The sequence below is a fragment of the Oncorhynchus mykiss genome, chromosome 10, assembly GCF_013265735.2.
Source record: "Oncorhynchus mykiss isolate Arlee chromosome 10, USDA_OmykA_1.1, whole genome shotgun sequence".
In the NCBI taxonomy this organism is placed as follows: domain Eukaryota; kingdom Metazoa; phylum Chordata; class Actinopteri; order Salmoniformes; family Salmonidae; genus Oncorhynchus; species Oncorhynchus mykiss.
The window spans coordinates 35,772,676-35,792,894 of record NC_048574.1 but is presented as its reverse complement, the minus strand read 5'-3'; the positions used below and the strand labels follow the sequence as shown (position 1 = coordinate 35,792,894).

The 20,219-nt window shown below is 42.7% G+C and overlaps 3 protein-coding genes across 12 annotated transcripts in view; all 3 read left to right on the top strand.

Moving 5' to 3' along the window:
- Nucleotides 1-2,973: 2,973 nt before the first annotated feature.
- Nucleotides 2,974-9,273, top strand: LOC110533754 (FH2 domain-containing protein 1). 4 transcript variants are annotated; one of them, XM_021618256.2, is made up of 12 exons: nucleotides 2,974-3,112; nucleotides 3,929-4,395; nucleotides 4,591-4,652; nucleotides 4,763-4,865; nucleotides 4,979-5,064; nucleotides 5,251-5,351; nucleotides 5,485-5,555; nucleotides 5,718-5,825; nucleotides 5,946-6,016; nucleotides 6,279-6,396; nucleotides 6,751-6,915; nucleotides 7,098-9,273. In XM_021618256.2, exons 2-12 carry the CDS (start codon nucleotides 3,994-3,996, stop codon nucleotides 8,748-8,750), a joined length of 2,940 nt encoding a protein of 979 aa, XP_021473931.2. In that variant the 5' UTR covers nucleotides 2,974-3,112; nucleotides 3,929-3,993; the 3' UTR covers nucleotides 8,751-9,273. The 4 variants fall into 4 exon arrangements, with proteins under 4 accessions (XP_021473931.2, XP_036846030.1, XP_021473930.2 ...); XM_036990135.1 differs by having other exon boundaries at nucleotides 3,009-3,122; XM_021618255.2 differs by having other exon boundaries at nucleotides 3,019-3,250.
- A 61-nt stretch (nucleotides 9,274-9,334) lies between these two features.
- Nucleotides 9,335-13,289, top strand: LOC110533755 (rho-related GTP-binding protein RhoG). Of its 2 annotated transcripts, none has more exons than XM_021618257.2 (2): nucleotides 9,335-9,583; nucleotides 10,242-13,289. In XM_021618257.2, the coding sequence occupies exons 1-2, from the start codon at nucleotides 9,481-9,483 to the stop codon at nucleotides 10,847-10,849; spliced, it is 711 nt and encodes a 236-aa protein (XP_021473932.2). In that variant the 5' UTR covers nucleotides 9,335-9,480; the 3' UTR covers nucleotides 10,850-13,289. The 2 variants fall into 2 exon arrangements, with proteins under 2 accessions (XP_021473932.2, XP_021473933.1); XM_021618258.2 differs by having other exon boundaries at nucleotides 9,415-9,662.
- Nucleotides 13,290-16,267: 2,978 nt separating this feature from the next.
- LOC110533749 (transcription initiation factor TFIID subunit 1) overlaps nucleotides 16,268-20,219 on the top strand; it is a 59,873-nt gene continuing 55,921 nt past the window's right edge. For all 6 annotated transcript variants that reach the window (XM_021618247.2, XM_021618244.2, XM_021618246.2 and 3 more), the window contains exons 1-2: nucleotides 16,268-16,618; nucleotides 16,840-16,954. In XM_021618247.2, the coding sequence (XP_021473922.2) occupies nucleotides 16,841-16,954 (114 nt within the window). In that variant the 5' untranslated portion in view covers nucleotides 16,268-16,618; nucleotide 16,840. The remainder of the gene's footprint in view (nucleotides 16,619-16,839; nucleotides 16,955-20,219) is intronic.

The following is a 20,219-nucleotide window of genomic DNA, read 5'->3' as shown; positions in this document are numbered from 1 at the left end:
CTCTCTCTGCCAGGAGAAATAGCTTGTCAGACCAAACAGTCTCTGCTTAAGGAATCCTTCCCAATTTGTCCTACTCTTCATCCAATCAAATAATCTATGCCAGGGCTTTTTCAACAGTTGGGTCATCCACTGGTCTTTCCCTGGCTATGTGACTTTTGGAGAGCAACATTAGGTTTTGAGTTTTAATACTTCATACCACTATTTGGGATTTTGATAGGGTTTCTCTGAATATGTTAATGTTCATAATTATAGTTCAATAGATTTGAACAATGCATCCTAATATCACCTGTATGTAGATCTGCCTTGCCATCGCTTTCAAATCTTTGCTCCTTAGTGGAAAACATCATTATCTACAGCCAATCTTTGCTCCTGTGATTCTATCAAAACCTTCTTACAGGAGATGCCACCTCCACCAAACCAAAACAACTGACATTCTTACCACCACAGTTCAATGTGTATCAAGTCTTTAATCTGATTACTGGGCAAGAGGTTTCTTTACCTATCACCTGAAAGGGTTAAGTTAAACTTTTTCTCAATTATATCAGTATTGTCCTGCGCTCCACAGATACTTGAAGGTCTTATTGTGTTTATAATAAACCAATAGCTGACATTCACCTCAAATGATTTGGCGATAGACCTGGAAGGATAAGGTACTGCTTTGATTTGGTTGAATCCCGATCCGTCATGTAGTCTGTCCTGAGTTCAACCTCAGTCATGAGTGATGCATTGTCACATGCATAACACATGACTTATCCTACAGAGAATGCTTTGGAGAAGGCAGGGAGCAAAGGCCAGGAGAGACTATCTATTTATCCCAGTCTCCTGTTTGTCTCTTGGTCATTGAGGACATGAGAGAAGGTATTTGGGAAGAATGTGTTCTATATCTTTTATGGACATTAAGTACTTTTAGAAACCACTCTTGTGGTCCCTGTACAAAACAAATGGGGCAATTAGGTCAGAGATCAATCCAGAAATTACATCCTTTAATCAAGATGAAAGTTTCTCTGTACCGAATGTTTATATTATTTAGTGTATTTCATGTTTTCAAAAAAGCTCTCTTTCCTCATTTCTTTCCCTGCCATGATAAGTTACTGGGATGTTCCCAGGAACCTAAATAATAAGGGGTTACAGAGTATTGACTAATCAAAACTGTGCCATGTGGGCACGCCCCATTTGGGCACAATAAAACCCCTCCATCAATCCCCCTTCACAACATAGCGTAGATCCCAGATCTCAGCAGGCTCTGGGTTATAAAGTCATGTCTCCTGGAGATTGTTTAGCCCTGCCCTTGTTTCTATTATACAGCACAGAGGCATTTCCTTGAATTCTGTGCCAGGAGTGCTAATGCCTAAGTATTTGAATTAAGAGGGTTGCTTCCTGAGCTGGTTTACTCTGGCTATGTGAAAGGAGGGGGTCTGAGGTATGGAAGGAGATTTCAATCATGTAGCTTTCTTATTTTGCTTTTGTAAATATCTGGCTAGAAGGAAGTCAGGGAGTGGGAAGCTGTGTATTATGTCTAGAACACTTTCACAGTGAGAAATCAGTCCAGTACATAGATTTCAAACATGACGTCCACAGAGTCATTTTCTTGTCCAGTCCAGCCCGGCCTTCATTTCAGTGTCCACAGACGTCCGGTCCAGACATGATTCGGTACCGTCCGGACCGGCCTTGTTTTGGCCAAAACATAGACGTCTATATTTGGTTCAGATTTGGTCCGGACGGGCCTTCATTTGGTCCCCCAAAAAACAGCTATGATTGGTTCAGATTTGGTTGAAGTTTGGACAGCACAGTACAGTAGAGCACAGCATAGTACAGTACAGTTAAGTATAGTAAAGACAAGTAGAGTATAGTTCAATACAGTAGAGTAGGGTACAGTATAATGCTCTGTATTGTACTGTACTGTACCCTACTGTACTCTATAGTACTTTACTTGCCTAGAAAGTGTTCATTTTTAAAATGACATTTTGGTCATTTAGCAGATGCTGTTATCCAGAGCAAATGACAGTCAGTGCTAAACCACATCAAATTAAATCACATTTCATTTGTCACATTACAGTGAAATGCTTACTTACAAGCCCTTAACCAACAATGCAGTTTCAAGAAAAATAAGTGTTAGGTAATAAATAGATTAGTAAAAAATAACAAATAACAAATAGTCAAAGAGCAGCAGTAAAATAAAGTAGTGAGGCTATATACAACGGTACAGAGTCAATGTGCACAGGTTAGTCGAGGTAATTGAGGCAATATGTACATGTAGGTAGAGTCACATGTATCACAGTCAAAGCAAGAAAAACGTGTCTGTAATTGTTACTGAGAATGTTATTATAGTTGAAGTGTTCTATTGTTTTTTTCTGTTGAACATGATCACTGCCAGTTTAAAGCTTTTGGAAAAGCTAACATAATGGTATGTGACAGATGGGAGTAATCATAAATGTTACACACTGCAATCTTCAGTTGGCTCCATTTTCCATTTTTGGAAGGTGATATAATGTTTTCTTCCTTGAAACGCAGATACAAGTGAATTCATGTACGGTTGAAGTTCGGCCATAGAAACAATGACCAAAAAATATGTATTTTCAACGCTTTAAAATACTTTATCAGACTCTGGAAAAGATGTCAATTGTAATTTTGCTCACTGGGCTGTCATGAAAGCTACCTGAGGTCAGCTCCATTTCAATGGTCTACTACACAGTATCAGGCCACTTGAAGGAATCCACTGCTCATTGCCTCATAACATTTATATAACAGGTGCTTAATATTGGAAATACCGTTAATATTACGAGCAATGTATTTGTGAGTTATAAGATATACTGCCCAGTGCCTATCCATATCCGATTCCTTCTCCTTTGGCGACTGCACAGGCAAGAATATATTTACGTTAAAGTGTTTTACTGCTACTCGGGTGATTGATTTAAACTTTGAGAGGTTCAAGATAGTGCAATTGTCAGAAGTTGATTTGGTTTAGAAGATAAGAAGAACTCCAAGCTCAGCGGTGTGTCATACTCAGTGATGGGAAGGGGTAGCCTCATTTACGTCAGTGCGTCTGGTTCTGGCGCTTGGATAGTCCGAAAATGTTAAAGCTTTCCTGGAGCAACACCGCATATCTGCGCACGTATGTGAATGTAAATATGTTTACGATGGAGATATGTATTATTGGTCTAGAAACGAGCACTTCTAAAAGTAGTACACATCAAAGTAAATAGTGGAATGACATCGCTGGAGGCAACATTGAACGGCAGCCCCAAAAAATGTAAATTGAATTGCTATATTACAAATTAGGCTATATATTCAATAATGTCGGTTAATGAAATGGGGAACTGATATCAGGTGCTTAGAGATATAGTGACAATGTATTTGTTATGGTGAGTGTTATGATAATATATTAGCATGACATTTATTTTTAGCATGATAGGCTATTTTATTCTTGCGATATAATTCGTGACAACCAGTCTGAAAAGTTTCCATTTGCAATGTTATTCTAATAGTAGGCTAATATGTAGCCCAACCGGCCGGCAGATTGCACTATTATTAATTTCAGTCGTTTGTCATCGCTTCATCTGCCGGCCGTTTGGGCTAGCTAATATGCTTGGGCTCATAAACGTGTTATTTGAGAATGCTCTTGTGGCGAGTTGCTTGCAAGAGGAAAATGTTGAAAAATGGGACTGTTATGTTTCCTACAATTATATTCATCCTGCAAAGTGTGTCACTGACAAATGTAGTAATTTCAAGGAGATATTTAAGTTTTTATATGTTTATTGTCTCTACATTTTACAGATGATTGAGTAGCTAGTTTGAAAGTTGTATTGTTGTAATTATGGCATAGTATACCATTATTATTATATGTAACTCCTCTCTCCATTTTATAGACAGTTGGGCTGGCAACAACAACATCTCCACTAACTACATTCTTGTTCTAACTTCCATACAGATCTCTGGCCCTTCAATGAAGCTCCACTGCCTAACTCTTGTGACCCTAGAATAGAAGTGACCTACATGGATCACCTGTCTGAGCTGACATCACTCTCTCCCCCCACATCCATGTCCTCTCCACCTCCTCCAAACATGTCTCACACACCACACCCAACCATGTCTCCCCCACCTCCCCCTGCCATCTCCCCACCACCCCCACCTCCTCCACTGCCCAGTGGCCTCCAGAACAGTCGGGATGTCCTGCAACGGTCCAAGTTACGCAACCTGAACTGGGACCTCATTCCGAAGGAGAAGGTAGAGGGCCGTCAGAGTGTCTGGAACAGTCCAGATGAGTTCCACTTCGACCTGAGCTCGTTGGACGAGCTGTTTGGACAACAGAAGAGGTCTCGGCCCCCCAAGAAGGATGGCAGTTTACGGCATGGTCTCAGACCTATTGGCTCCCCTCTACGCAATGCACCTGAAAAGGTCAGTGGACTGGTTTCCATATGTAAATGCACAGTTTTAGGCATAATGTCTATTAGTCTTAATTGTAATGAAAAGTGTATTCCAGGTTGGTGCTATTACCATACTGTGGGTTGTTTCCTTAGAGAATGATTGGGGTGTGGCTGTATGCTGATTGTTGTTCTGACTGGTATTTTCTGTTTCTGTCTAACCCTGTAGGTATCACTTCTGGACGGGAAGCGCAGTATGAATGTGGGAATTTTCCTCCGGCAGTTCAAGAGGTGGGAGAGATATTTTAAGCCCACTTTAATCAGGTTTTCATAATAATGTCACTATCAGATAAATGTTTAATGTCATCCGTGGCAACTCATTATAACTCATGTCTTCACAGTGCAGTCAGGGAGATAGTGGAGGACATCAGGCAGGGTAATGGGCAGCACTATGGGAGTGAGATGCTCAGTGAACTGTGCAAAATGCTGCCTGAGACTGAGGAGGTACTGTGGAGTTCGGTCTGTCTCTCCATATCATCTGGCTCTATTTAGTGGTCTTTATATCTTCATTGTTTTTCCGTCCTACAGTGTACTAACTCATGTGTCCTGTTCTGTAGGAGAGGCGTCTGAGGGCATACCGGGGAGAGCGTAGCCATCTTGAAGACCCTGACCTCTTCATGCTCCTACTAGTGGAGGTGCCCAGGTGATTAAACATATTGTTGGTGTTTAGTCATCACCTTTCTCCTACCAAAAGACAATGCTATCGAATCCTCCTTATCTAATTTCTCTTCTTGTCTTTTGCATCCCCTCAACTTGTCGCCATTTTCTCTCATTTAAGCTGTTTAAAATGTGGGTTTTCCGATACTCTCCTGTTATTTTTCTTGGTCAGTTATCGCTTGCGTCTGGATGCCATGATCCTGCAGCAGGAGTTTGACCCAGCCTTATCTTCTCTGTGTGTGTCAGCACGCTGCTTGGTGTCTGCAGCCACAGGTGAGAAAACAGCAGAGTGATTGAAATGTCTTTTTCCCAGATCCCTGAACTTTTTTTGTGAGATTCCTTCGACTTTTATGTTGATTTATCTTAGTGACATACTATAAATTACTATCCCATCTATCTCTCTTAGAGCTTTTGAGCTGCCCAGAGTTGCACTCCATCCTACGGCTGGTCCTGAGGGCAGGAAATTACATGAATGCCGTGAGTCGCAGTCACCTGGCACCTAGACAGCCAGTGCAGCCAGACAGGCTGATTGGTTGATTTATTGACAACCAATATTCTACATTTTTTTCCAAATGTGTTGAGTGCATGAGTATGAAGAAGTTATCTGATCTTGTCACACCTTCTGACCTTCAACAACAGGGAGGTTACGCAGGCAATGCTGCTGGGTTCCGCATCGCCTCTCTGCTCAAGCTAGCTGACACCAAAGCCAACAAACCAGGCATGAACCTGCTGCATTATGTGGCCATGGTAAAAATCGAATCAATATTTCTCAAATGGATGTTAAATACTTTTCCCCAACACTCCTACTACTAGATCTACTTGGGTCTCACAAAAAGAAAATAATACAATATGTCTGTCCTCTCTCAGGAAGCCGTTAGGAAAGACCCAACCCTGCTGTCCTTTCCCCTCAAGTTGAGCCATGTGGGTCTCGCCTCCCGGTCAGTGACACACTTAGGATGTTATGAGTGCTTCATGACAAGTTGCTGACATAGTTCTCACATGCTTGAAAAAGAAAAGAAGCAGCATTATATACAATTTTGTTTTTGCATGTTTTGGGGGTTTACCCAAGTACTCAATGATGTTGATTGATTGATTGAGTCATTCTTCCATTCATTCATTAATTCAGTCCATTGTTAATAACAATGTTAGGTCCCTTTAAATCAGACTAATCTCACCTTACTGTTCTCTCTCACCCATCAGACTGTCTGTGGATGTGGTGCAAGGGGATCTGTCTCAGCTGTGCAGCAGACTAACTGGACTAGAGAGGAGAATTCAGACGGAACCTGTTCTCCAACAGCAAATCAAATACTTCCTCCAGGTAAGTGCTTCCTGTAAAATACGTGTCTGTGGGTTTTTGCTCCTCCCTTGTACTTGATTGATGAATTAAGGTCACTAATTAGTAAATAACTCCCCTCACCTGGTTGTCTAGGTCGTAATTAAAAGGATAAACCAAAAACATGCAGACACTAGGCCCTGCATGGAATGAGTTTGACACTCCTGCTATAAAATAATGAATAATATGTCAAAATAAGACCACAAGACTGCCCCTTAAATGTTTCATAAAGGACCTTACCATTGCAAGTCATTTGAAAGTACATTTATGGTAATTTGGACTAACAATCATAAGTTGTGAAAGGTGGTTTGCAAGACTTTTGTTGTGGTCTGTTGTCAGAGCGCTGAGGGGAGGCTGGAGGAGGCAGAGGTGGAGGTGGAGGCTCTACTGCAGGCCCAACAGGACCTGTTGGACTTCTTCTGTGAGGATGATGTCACGTTCAAGCTGGAGGAGGCCTGCAGCATCTTTTACTCCTTCAACATTCGCTTTCAGAAAGCTGTAGAGGTCAGCACCTAAGCAGCATCTGTTGGTGTTCAACCATGTTTTCATTTCTCCCATTGATATTAATTAATATTTGTTTGCTACAATAATGTGTGCTGGTTGGCAAGACCTCCATTGATGCACTTTTATTTGCCCTAAATGATTCTGTTCATTTTAATTTGATAACTCTTCTGATTTTGTTTCAGGAGAATGCAAAGAGGGAGCTTCAGGAACAGAAGCGAGCAGAGAGAGAGAGGCTGGAGAGGGACCGGGATGGGACAGTGAGACGTCGCTCCATAGCCACCTGTTCAGCCCTGGAGGTGGGACTCAGGGACACCCAGCAAGAAGACCTGGAGAGCACTCTGGAGAGGAGCCTCTACCACACCTGGCAGAGCCGCCACAACGTGCGAAGCCCAGACAGCCGACTACGTGCCATGAGCCCAACCTTACACAACTTACTGGAGAACATCAATGATGATGATACTACAGAATCATGTGACACACCACCACCAACCCTTGCTCACTCACCTCCCCCACCCAAGACCAAGCATCAGCAGACTGTGTCTGCTCCCCCCTCTAACCCCACAAACAGTATGTCAGCCAAGCCTGCCAAGGAGACCACCCCTCCAGTGGACAGCCCACAGTCACCTCTGGAGAGTGCCGATCTGCTGAAGCATGTAGCATCCAAAGTGGTGAACCAGCAGTGCAGTCTACAAGAAATGTCTGACCCAGAGAAACAGCATGACACAGCCTCTGCCCAACCCACCACCAAGGGACAGTCACAGAAGCCTGGGGAATGGGAGCGTCTGTATTCATGCATGGGAGACACAGTAGTGTGTCACACTCTTGTGACTGGCCTATGCTCCTATAAGAACCTGAGCCCAACACAGCCCTGGGAGGAGCCCACGGAAGGATCCCACTGCTTCTTACGGTTGAGGGACAAGCAGGTCAGAGCGGCATCACCCCAGGTCCACAAAGCGGCAGCAGCCCAGGTCCACAAAGCGGCAGCACCCCAGGTCCAGGGGGACAACGTGCAGAACAAAAAGGTGCGCACACCAGCTTCTGGGCTGCAGAGAACTATACCCAGGAGTAGGGCTTCCACACCCTCCACAAGCCCCACTTCCACCCTTTCCTCTACTGCCTCTGCCATCCCCACTCCCACAGCCTCGGCCATTCCCAAAATGCAAGGCAGGTCAGAGGCAGCCTCCACATGGTCCTCACGTCTCCCTCTCAGGAACTCAGTGCGTTCCCCAACTCCAATCACCTCCAAAGATCATTCTGAGGTCAGACCGGAAGGGATTGTTAGGGGAAAAATGCAATCTATGAATGAGCAGACCAAAAAAAAGCATCCTCTTCGTCGACTACTAGAAAAAGCCAAACCAAATGAGAAGGAGAGAGAGAAGATAAAGAAGGAAAGAGAGCTGGAGAGTGAAAGAGAGAGGGAGAGGGAGGGAGTGAGAAAGGAGAGGGAAAGTGAGAACGAGAAGAAAAGAGTGAAAGAGAGGGAGAAGGTCAAGGAGAAAGAGAAGGAGAAGGAGAGGAAGATGGCGAAGGAGAAGGTGCAGATGAAAACTAAGCTAAAGGGGAAAGAGAAGGAACTCAAAGTGGAGCCAGTGATGGAGTCAGCTCTGTGTGTGTCCAAGCAGCTGCCCCTGCACCCTGACTTTCATACCTCTCTGCCTCGCCGTGCCCTTCAGGCCTCGGTGACCACCAGTGCCAAGGTCATACGCTGTGCCCTCATGGCCGCTGCGGCTGTGAATAAGGACAGGAGCAGCCAGTCTGCAGTCTCAAAGACCACAGTTATAAAGCTGCCTGGCCCCAGGTCAAAGCTCCCAATTCCACTATCCATGTGGAAGTGAGTCTGCCCACACCCACCTAGACATACATAAAAACCCTCAGATCTGATATGGAGAGATGCCAATAGGGAATCAAGAATAGTACCTTTATTTTTGATATCACACCTCATTGGCTTTAGCTAGGTAATCAGGCATCTTTTTAGAAATGACTTTGTACTGAAAGTGTGATAAATATTATAAGGTAGGTAATAAAATAACTCAATAACGTGGAATAACGAAAGTAGGCAAAGGAAAGGAAAAATAAGGTATGGATATGGTGGTATACAGGAAGTTGTACTTAGGGTTATTCAACAAGATACTTGAATATGGAGTGATAGAGAGGGAATGGGCGAAGAGGGGATAAACAGAGAAGGATCTGGTCAGGAATAAGACCCACTTTGATGAGTATTGAAGTTCTCCATATTTCAAATGAGAGATGGAGTGGTGGGGTGCTTGGAGGTGACTGCATCATTGAAGATGCATTGAGAGTGTATTTACATTTCTGTGTCCCAACTATACACAAAACAATAAAAACAGTGATCTTTCAGTTGTGTTTAAATTGTGTGGCTTTTGTTAAATAAGTGTGACCAACTCACTTCTCCACTACTGTATTGTAGCAGCTAGCGACTACAACAACCAGAATAAAATACTATTTGGGGAGGAATCCCCGGATGAAATACCTGCTACAACGAAAGGAGGGTGCCCCCATTATTGTTTTTTGTGAACAAATGTGCAATGCACTTTCCAAACTGAGATGCAGCAATACGAAGCGTCGAGTCTGCCGGGAAACCACAAGAAGAAGAAGAAGAAGAAGAAGGAGGAGGAGGAGGAGGATGAGGGCGCGAGTCAAAGAAGCGGTGGGGCAATATATCAAGATAACCTGACTTTCAGCTCAGTTAGCCAATGGGACATTTCAACATCCCTTTTAAATACACTGTGAGTTATATTCTTCATTGAACCTGGTTAAAGATTATTTCCCAAAAGTTATTTGTGTTCTCGGCCAATTTTACAAAGGAAATTGCCAGCTAAAGTTCACAGCTAGCTACGGAAACACAAGCGCGTGCTAAGTGGCTAACTAGCTAGCTGGCTCAAGGTTCTATCGACGTTTTTTTCTGGCGGATAGCTAACTAAATCCCTGGGCTGTACTGCCTGTACATAACCGTTTTATTTTCATTCAATAATACTAGTATGTTTGTGTACTTAGTTAGCTATGTAACTAACGTTAGTGCAACCTTTGTAGTTAACGAGAAATAGTTCGCTAGCTTGTTTGTTAACAAGCAAAATAAGCTAACTAATGTTTTGCTATCAGTTTGTGTAATGTATTTAACTGTCTTATTTCTAATGTTTTCGTTTTGACTTTGTATTGGTAAGCCCTGTCTGCCTCTTTCCATTGAGGACCACATAAAAAAAAATAGGTGTTGCAAAAACATGTGTTCTCCTCTAAAATCAATGACTACTCATTTATGATCAGCATTTTATGTGTGTGGCTCTCTCTCATATTGCCCCTTGTTTCAGGAACCCTAGTGGCCAGTGTGGATGAAGGAAGCATGCAGACCATAAAGTGTGTGGTGGTGGGCGATGGTGCCGTGGGTAAGACTTGCCTTCTAATCTCCTACACAACAAACGCCTTCCCGGAGGAGTACATCCCCACCGTGTTCGACAACTACAGTGCCCAGATAAGTGTGGACGGCCGCGCCATCAGCCTCAACCTGTGGGACACGGCTGGCCAGGAGGAGTACGACCGCCTGCGCACCCTCTCCTACCCCCAGACCAATGTCTTCATCATCTGTTTCTCCATCGGCAGCCCCTCCTCTCATGCCAACGTACGACACAAGTGGCACCCAGAGGTATCCCACCACTGTCCTGGAGTTCCAGTGCTGCTGGTGGGCACCAAGAAGGATCTGCGTGGAGATGTGGAGGCGGTGAAGAAGTTGAAGGAGCACGGCCTGGCCCCCACCAACCAACAGCAGGGTAATGCCTTAGCCAAGCAGATCGGCGCCGTCAAATACCTGGAGTGCTCAGCTCTGATGCAGGACGGTGTGAGGGAGGTGTTTGAAGAGGCCGTGCGAGCTGTGCTCTACCCTGTAACCAAGAAAAATGGCAAGAAGTGTGTTGTGTTATAACTATGTGCCTAGACTGTAGGGGGACTGGGGGAAGAGACTAACGATTGGCGCTGCCATTTTGGCTCCCAATATGCCTTCCACGTTCTAACCCTCGCCACTTGTTAGCATTGCCTGGCTTCAATATTAATTGGTTGTTTGTCAAGAGGTCCTCTCCACTAAGATGTGGTTTTAATTGATGCCAACAGCCTTCCTATGGATTTTTTTGTATCTCTGAATTCAAAACTACAGTGACGATGCTGAGGGATTTCAATGGTGCCTTCTCAGCAACTTGCTGCCTTGTCCTCACTGGCTGTATGTTTAAGAAGATTACAATTGATTTGACACCTTTGCTTTTCTCCTTCATCAGGCCAGTCTTGTAATGTGTTGATCTTTTTCTGTGAACTTTGCCCTTGTTTTCATCTGATGTGATTTACAGGAATGTTGTCAATCAGTAGCCACTGTTAAACATTATGTTCATTCCTCTGTGCCATTACAGTAATAGTTGTAGTGTGGATTGTCAATAAGATAGTTTGCCTTTAACGTGGTTCATAAGCCAGGGTCACATGATATCTGCCGAACTAGCCTTGCTGGTATGAGACAAGCACGGGTGTATGTATGACACTGTCACCCTGAACACATGCACACTTTGATTAGAACAGTCTGTCTCCTATTGCTCTGTTACACACTCTCTTACTCTGTAAAACCATGAGCTTGCCATTCTGCTTTGTCAAAACAAAGTCTTGATTGTGTCAGAGTGAATACAGATTTGGGTAGCTGCTAAGTAAACAGATGCCCTAAAGATTGTTATTTTTGTATTGCTGGTGGGAAAAGTCAGGAAGCAATAATTTGAGTGTTTAGTGATTAACACGCCCCCCCCCCCCCCCCCAAAGTCTAACTCGCTGTCAGCTGACCTGCTTATGGGTAGTCTTTATTTTTTGTCTGAAGGCAAACAGAAACCACAAACTATGTTCTATTGTAACTCATTGAAATCGGTGCTGAATAATGCTACACATTAGGATGTCATAAAAGTTGTTTAGTGTTACTGGCCTCATTGAGGAACGCGTGTTGAAGGTACCACATATCAGCAGTAACGCTGCTTATTCCTGGCTAACTGTTAACTTATCTAAGTGTAATGGCAAGTATGTATGGCTAATACTGCAACAGGAGCGGCAATCCTAACCGTTACTTTTGCTGCATGAACATGCTTGTTGGAGAGTGGAAGGCATAGGCCTACATTTTTACCCAAACTACTCTAGCAGGATTTTTTTCATTGTCTGGTGGTATTATTGGTATGAATATTTCTGTCGTTTGCCTCGTCCCTTTGTGATGGCATATGGGATCTGTAATGAGTTGATGTGCAGCTTCTGTAATTAAGAGCCACAGGGTCAGCTGTTTTTTCCCATCAGACCAAATTCAATTTAGTGGTGTGAAGTATTGCATTTTAGGTATAATTCATAGAAATTTGCTGACTGGACAATACATGTGGTGGAAACCTGCAGAGTCTAGCACTTGAGAACTGAAGTTGCGCTTCCTCTGTGTGGAAGTCTTTGCCTTCTCAAACAGATGTAATTAATTCTACCCCAACACTGACTGATAACAGATTGGTTCTGGTGGAATGTAATAGTTTTTTTTAACCAGAAACCTGCTATGAAATGTACATCTAATTGCCAAAATAAAGGAAACACTTGAGTAAATGAGGAATAAAAGTATATTGAAAGCAGGTTCTGCCACACAGGTGTGATTCCTGAGTTTATTAAGCAATAAACATCCCATCATGCTTAAGTCCATGTGTAAAAATGCCCAGTTGCCTGTTATTTTGGCAACCATGGCTAGAAGAGATCTGTTACTTTGAAAGAGGGGTCTCAAATGAGCATGGGGGTTTAAAGGATGTGTGTGTGTGTGTGTGTGTGTGTGTGTCAGTCACCAGATCGCAACCCAATTGAACACATGGGAGATACTGGAGCGGTGCCTGAGACTGCATTTTCCACCACCATCAACGAAACACCAAATTATGGAATTTCTCATGTAAGAATGGTGTCCAATAGATTTCCAGACACTTGTATAATCTATGCCATGCTGTTCTGGTGGTACATTGTGTCCCAACGCCCTATTTAGGCATTTTATGTTGGTGTTTCCTTTATGTTGGCAGAGACCTGTATAACAGGTTATAATGGTTCAATTAAGTATTTTTAAGTAGGCCTACATATTCCCTTATTACTTTGGCGCTCAATTCCATTCTGTACTGCAGACTAAAGAGGCTTGGTTGTGGTATTTATGATCCAAGAGAGACATTTTGGTATTCATTTTATATTCCATTTAATTCCAGATACAAGTGTCATGGTCTTTACCTTTATGTGTAAAGACTCAACTTTATATATTTTTGATTCAATCCTTTTTTACAATAAGTCTGTGTGTACTGTACAATAAATATTTCAGATAAATGATTACCTTACGTTGTGTAGTTAGTTACCTTTACAAAGAATCACATGCATTACCTTTACAAATAATTACTTTGATAAGATGTTTACCCATTTTCTTTTAATTATATAAGCTTAGTAATAAAAGGCAATGTAAAAGAATGTGCAACCAATTTCTTCAATCTATTAATGCGTTGTCAGAGCAGTTGCATCAAGGAAACGTCACCTGGTAATAAAACATAGAAATAAATAAAAAATTGACCTCCTATACTTACAAATCACTGACAGGCTCGGTCGGTCCTGTATGGTACAGTGAACCCAAACCATAGATTTGGCATTACCTAGACTTGCCCTTCTGCATACAGCCATCGTTTGAATCGGTTGCTGTTGGTCTATCAGTGTACAGATTTACTTCATGAAAAGGCACATTCTAGCATTAGGTAGTGCCAAAAACTCTAGTTTTACCTTCTTTAAAAAAAATCTCTACCTGAAAGGAATGACTTGGCATTGAAGTGCCTCAAAGGAGTGTGTGGTTGTGGACTCAAGCACTGTGGAAGTTGATTTGTGAGTTGTAATTTGAACTGCAACCAAACCCACTTGCATTACTAAATCAATGCAAAAGTTTACATTTGTGTGTATTTCATCTTTGTTCTGTATATAATGCCTTCAGAAAGTATTCACACCCCTTGACTTTTTCCACAGTTTGTTTTGTTACAGCCTGATCTTTTTTACATTGCCACTGGCCTACACACAATACCCCATAATGTCAAAGTGGAATTATGTTTTTTGAAATTTGTACAAAAAAAAAAATGAAAAGGTGAAATGTCTTGTGTCAATAAGTATTCTACACCTTTGTTATGGCAAGCCTAAATTAGTTCAGGAGTCAAGATTTACTTAAGTTACATAATAAGTTGCACAGACTCACTCTGTGTGCAATAGTATTGTTTAACATGATTTTTGAATGACTACCTCATCTCTGTACCCCACACATACAATTTTCTGTACAATCCCTTAGTCGAGCGGTGAATATCAAACACAGATTCAACCACAAAGACCAGGGAGGTTTTCCAATGCCTCGCAAAGAAGGGCTCCTATTGGTAGATTTTTTTACATTTTTAAAACAGACATTGAATATCCCTTTAGAGCATGGTGAAGTTATTAATTACACTTTTGATTGTGTTTCAATACACCCAGTCACTACAAAGATACAGGCGTACTTCCTAACTCAGTTGCCGGAGAATGAGGAAACCAGTGACTTTAAAACAGTTACAGAGTTTAATGGCTGTGATAGGAGAAAACTGAGGATGGATAAACAACATTGTAGTTACTCCACAATACTAACCTAAATGACAGAGTGAAAAGAATAAAGCCTGTATGTAATAAAAATATTCCAAAACATGCATCCTGTTTGCAACAAGGCACTAAAGTAATACTGCAAAAAAATGGCAAAGCAATTCACTTTTTGTCGTGAATACAACGTGTTATTTTTGGGACAAATCCAATCCAACACATTACTGAGTACCACTCTCCATATTTCCAAGCATAGTGGTGGCTACATCATGTTATGGGTATGCTTGTAATAATTTTTCAGGATATAAAATACATGGAATGGAGCTAAGCACAGGCCAAATCCTAGAGGAAAACCTGGTTCAGTCTGATTTCCACCAGACACGGAGACGAATTCACCTTTCAGCAGGACAATAGCCTAAAACACAAGGCCAAATCTAGAGTTGTTTACCAAGAAGACAATGAATGTAACTTCGTTACAGTTTTGACTTAAATCTACTTGAAAATCTATGGCAAGACCTGAAAATGGCTATCTAGCAATGATCAACAACCATTTTGACAGAGCTTGAATAATTTTGAAAAGGAAAATGGGCAAATGTTGCACAATCCAGGTGTGGAAACCTATTAGAGATTTACTAAGAAAGACTCACAGCTGTAATCACTGCCAAAGGTGTTTCTACAAAGTATTGACTCAGGGGTGTGAATACTTAAGTAAATTAGATATTTCTGTATTAAATTGTCAATACATTTGGAAAAAATCCTACAAAAATGTTTTCAGTTTCTCATTATGGGGTATTGTGTGTAGCTGGGTGAGAAAACAATCTATTTAATCAATTATGAATTCTGGCTGTAACACAACAAAATGTAGAATAAGTCAAGGTGTATGAATACTTTCTGAAGGCACTGTATTTGAGGCACTACTGAATGATGAAAACCTCACCTCTGCAGATAAAATGATTAAATATGAGAATATACACCTTTTCTATGAACAGGAGGAGCATTCAGCACCTCTATTGACAGAGTCACCAGATTTTTTTTTTTAAATAGCACTTTCAAGATAGTCTGTGACATTTTCAATATATTCTGTGATTTGTTTTACAGTTTGCTCAAAGCCCACAACAAAAGACAGAGAGAGTAGATGCAGTGCATTCTCATTGAACAATCTTACATCCTACCTTGCTGTTACACCACTGTAATGCTGGTAGCATAGTGGTTAAGAGGTTGGGCCAGTTACCAAAAGGTTGCTGGTTTGAATTCCCTAGGTGAGAAATATGTCAATGTGCCCTTGAGCAAGGCATTTAACCATAATTGTCCCTGTAAGTCACTCTGGATAAGAGTGTCTGCTAAATGACAAAAATGTACACAAACATCTCATTGTCACTTTGCTTTGTGAGATGGGCATGGCTGACTGGGCTCTTGCCCTGGTGTTTGTCACACAGATTCTTAGTGGGAACAATAGAATAAATGTTGCAAGACACTGTCATAAAGGCAGAGACACCTCAAGCCAAGGATGTTTGCTCTCTTTCTCAGACCAGTGAGCTTAGTTACTTCTTAAAGGCTAGGAGTCAGGTCAGGTCACATCAGGTAACAACAACACTAATCATGTTGTTTTGATCACGTGTGTCAGTGTGTTACTACACTATCTTCACAGTCAGTGGCTTGCATTGAACGGCCCTGTACAAAAATAATCAAATACGCTATCCTGTAGATGGCGACACGTCACGCGCCAAAGGAAAACAACTGCCGGGGGGCAATCCTTCATGGGGCGGAAATGAATTATGCGCACGCGCATTGAACAATCTCACCAGTGTTGGTTGGTGTTGTCTGCATGGACTACACTTGAAAATAAATGAAACCATTACATTTTCTTTCCAAATAACGGTCTTGTGAATTACTTTAGACTACGTGCAAGCGTACTCACCATTTTACTCCGTGTGGATAATGGCGTAGTGAAAGGAGATCGCATAGGGTGTTATGGCTAACGTTAGCTTGCTAAGCTAAACTTCGGTTAGGGTCCGAAGATATTTTCAAGCTGGCCTCAACCCGAGGCCAACTGGCCTTCCTAACTGAGTAAAAGTAGCGCAAGGTAAGATTAAACCTTCAACAGACCATTTTTTTGTTTTTGCATGCAACTCCTGTCTGTCATTCCATCCCATTTGCTGTGATCATGCATGCATGAATGTCATTGACACCCCCTTTAACTGCGTTCCATTTCTCCTGACAAGTAAGGACTAAATAAACAATGTAAGAGAGAATCTACGAATCACACATTGATATGACTAATTGATCAGTAAATGTTTCTCTCAGGATGTCGGATTCAGACAGTGATGAAGACCAAGACCGTCCCTTCTCTCTCACTGGCTTCCTCTTCGGGAACATCAATGAAGATGGTCAGCTGGAAGGAGACAGCGTGCTGGACACTGTGAGTGATTACTTTGTTACAAGAGGAAAACACTCTGCATAGAGTGCAAAAAACACAACTGTTTTGAATGCATACATTAAAGCAGGAATGGGCAATCCTCATGATGAGTTCACAAAAAGTCTGAACTCATCATGAAAGGCCGCATTGGCTGAGGGGTCTGCATAGCTACATCCTTACTCATATATGCAGTCAGAGCCGGCCCTAGCCTTTTGGGGACCCAGAGTAGGGATGTGATAGAAAAACATGCTTAACTTTTAAACATACAGTGGGGCAAAAAAGTATTTAGTCAGCCACCAATTGTGCAAGTTCTCCCACTTAAAAAGATGAGGCCTGTAATTCTCATCATAGGTACACTTCAACTATGACAGACAAAATGAGAAAAAAATATCCAGAAAATCACTTTGTAGGATTTTTAATTAATTTATTTGCAAATTATGGTGGAGAATTGAGTATTATAATTAGAGTATTGCCATACAGGACTTCACTGCTGTCACTTGCCTTTCTCTGCCATTTTTCAGACTGTTAACAATGATGACATTTTATTTTTATTTTTATTTCACCTTTATTTAACCAGGTAGGCTAGTTGAGAACAAGTTCTCATTTGCAACTGCGACCTGGCCAAGATAAAGCGTAGCAGCATAACAGACAACAACACAGAGTTACAACACATAGTTACACATGGAGTAAACAATAAACAAGTCAATAACATAGTAGGAAAAAAAAATCTATATACATTGTGTGCAAAAGGCATGAGGAGGTAGGCAATAAATAGGCCATAGGAGTGAATAATTACAATTTAGCAGATTAACACTGGAGTGATAAGTGATCAGATGAACATGTGCAGGTAGAGATACTGGTGTGCAAAAGAGCAGAAAAGTAAATAAAATAAAAACTATAGGGATGAGGTAGGTAAATTGGGTGGGCTATATACCGATGGACTATGTACAGCTGCAGCGATCGGTTAGCAGCTCAGATAGCAGATGTTTAAAGTTGGTGAGGGAGATAAGTCTCCAACTTCAGAGATTTTTGCAATTCGTTCCAGTCGCAGGCAGTAGAGAACTGTAAGGAAAGGCGGCCAAATGAGATTTTGGCTTTAGGGATGATCAGTGAGATACACCTGCTGGAGCGCGTGGGTGTTGCCATCGTGACCAGTGAACTGAGATAAGGCGGAGCTTTACCTAGCATAGACTTGTAGATGACCTGGAGCCAGTGGGTCTGGCGACGAACATGTAGCGAGGGCCAGCCGACTAGAGCATACAGGTCGCAGTGGTGGGTGGTATAGGGTGCTTTAGTAACAAAACGGATGGCTCTGTGATAAACTGCATCCAGTTTGCTGAGTAGAGTATTGGAAGCTATTTTGTAGAAGACATCGCCGAAGTCGAGGATCGGTAGGATAGTCAGTTTTACTAGGGTAAGTTTTGAGGCGTGAGTGAAGGAGGCTTTGTTGCGAAATAGCCGACTCTAGATTTGATTTTGGATTGGAGATGTTTGATATGAGTCTGGAAGGAGAGTTTGCAGTCTAGCCAGACACCTAGGTACTTATAGATGTCCACATATTCTAGGTCGGACCCATCCAGGGTGGTGATGCTAGTCGGGCGTGCGTGCGGGTGCAGGCAGCGAACGGTTGAAAAGCATGCATTTGGTTTTACTAGCTTTTTAAGAGCAGTTGGAGGCCACGGAAGGAGTGTTGAATGGCATTGAATCTCGTCTGGAGGTTAGATAGCACAGTGTCCAAGGAAGGGCAAGAAGTATACAGAATGGTGTCGTCGGCGTAGAGGTGGATCAGGGAATTGGCCGCAGCAGGAGCAACATCATTGATATATACAGAGAAAAGAGTCGGCCCGAGAATTGAACCCTGTGGTACCCCCATAGAGACTGCCAGAGGACCGGACAATATGCCCTCCGATTTGACACACTGAACTCTGTCTGCAAAGTAGTTGGTGAACCAGGCAAGGCAGTCATTAGAAAAACCGAGGCTACTGAGTCTGCCGATAAGAATATGGTGATTGACAGAGTCAAAATTCTTGCCAGGGTGATGAAGACGGCTGTAACAGGCTTGTAACAGTTTGGGTCCAGGGTGTCTCTCCCTTTGAAGAGGGGGATGACCGCGGCAGCTTTCCAATCCTTGGGGATCTCAGATGATACGAAGGAGAACAGGCAGGTAATAGGGGTTGCGACAATGGCGGCAGACCGTTTCAGAAATAGAGGGTCCAGATTGTCAAGCCCAGCTGATTTGTATGGGTCCAGGTTTTGCTGCTCTTTCAGAACATCTGCTATCTGGATTTGGGTAAAGGAGAAGCTGGGGAGGCATAGGCGAGTAGCTGCGCGGGGGGGGGGGGGGGGGGATAGATTGGCCGAGGTTGGAGTAGCCAGGAGGAAGGCATGGCCAGCCGTTGAGAAATGCTTGTTGAAGTTTTCAATTATCATGGATTTATCGGTGGTGACCGTGTTACCTAGCCTCAGTGCAGTGGGCAGCTGGGAGGAGGTGCTCTTGTTCTCCATGGACTTTACAGTGTCCCATAACTTTTTGCAGTTAGAGCTACAGGATGCACATTTCTGCTTGAAAAAGCTGGCCTTTGCTTTCCTGACTGACTATTGGATCCTGACTTCCCTGAACAGTTGCATATCGCGGGGATCCTGACTTCCCTGAACAGTTGCATATCGCGGGGACTATTCGATGCTATTGCAGTCCGCCACAGGATGTTTTTGTGCTGGTCGAGGGCAGTCAGGTCTGGAGTGAACCAAGGGCTATATCTGTTCTTAGTTCTGCATTTTTTTAATGGAGCATGCTTGTCTAAGATGGTGAGGAAGTTACTTTTAAAGAATGACCAGGCATCCTCAACTGACGGGATGAGGTCAATATCCTTCCAGGATACCCGGGCCAGGTCGATTAGAAAGGCCTGCTCGCAGAAGTGTTTTAGGGAGCGTTTGACAGTGATGAGGGGTGGTCGTTTGACCGCGGACCCGTAGCGGATACAGGCAATGAGGCAGTGATCGCTGAGATCCTGATTGAAGACAGCAGAGGTGTATTTGGAGGGCAAGTTGGTCAGGATAATGTCAATTAGGGTGCCCATGTTTACGGATTTAGGGTTGTACCTGGTGGGTTCCTTGATGATTTGTGTGAGATTGAGGGCATCTAGCTTAGATTGTAGGACTGCCGGGGTGTTAAGCATATCCCAGTTTAGGTCACCTAACAGAACGAACTCTGAAGCTAGATGGGGGGCGATCAATTCACAGATGGTGTCCAGGGCACAGCTGGGAGCTG

Excerpts from the sequence above, each read along its gene's own strand:
- LOC110533754 (XM_021618255.2), top strand. The coding sequence starts at position 3,208 with ATGACATCGCTGGAGGCAACATTGAACGGCAGCCCCAAAAAAT. Across the intron at positions 4,866-4,978 it reads TGCTGCCTGAGACTGAGGAG|GAGAGGCGTCTGAGGGCATA; the intron begins GTACTGTGGAGT and ends CCTGTTCTGTAG. Across the intron at positions 5,065-5,250 it reads CTACTAGTGGAGGTGCCCAG|TTATCGCTTGCGTCTGGATG; the intron begins GTGATTAAACAT and ends TTTCTTGGTCAG.
- LOC110533755 (XM_021618257.2), top strand. The coding sequence starts at position 9,481 with ATGCAGCAATACGAAGCGTCGAGTCTGCCGGGAAACCACAAGAAGAAG. Across the intron at positions 9,584-10,241 it reads GGGCGCGAGTCAAAGAAGCG|GAACCCTAGTGGCCAGTGTG; the intron begins GTGGGGCAATAT and ends CCCTTGTTTCAG.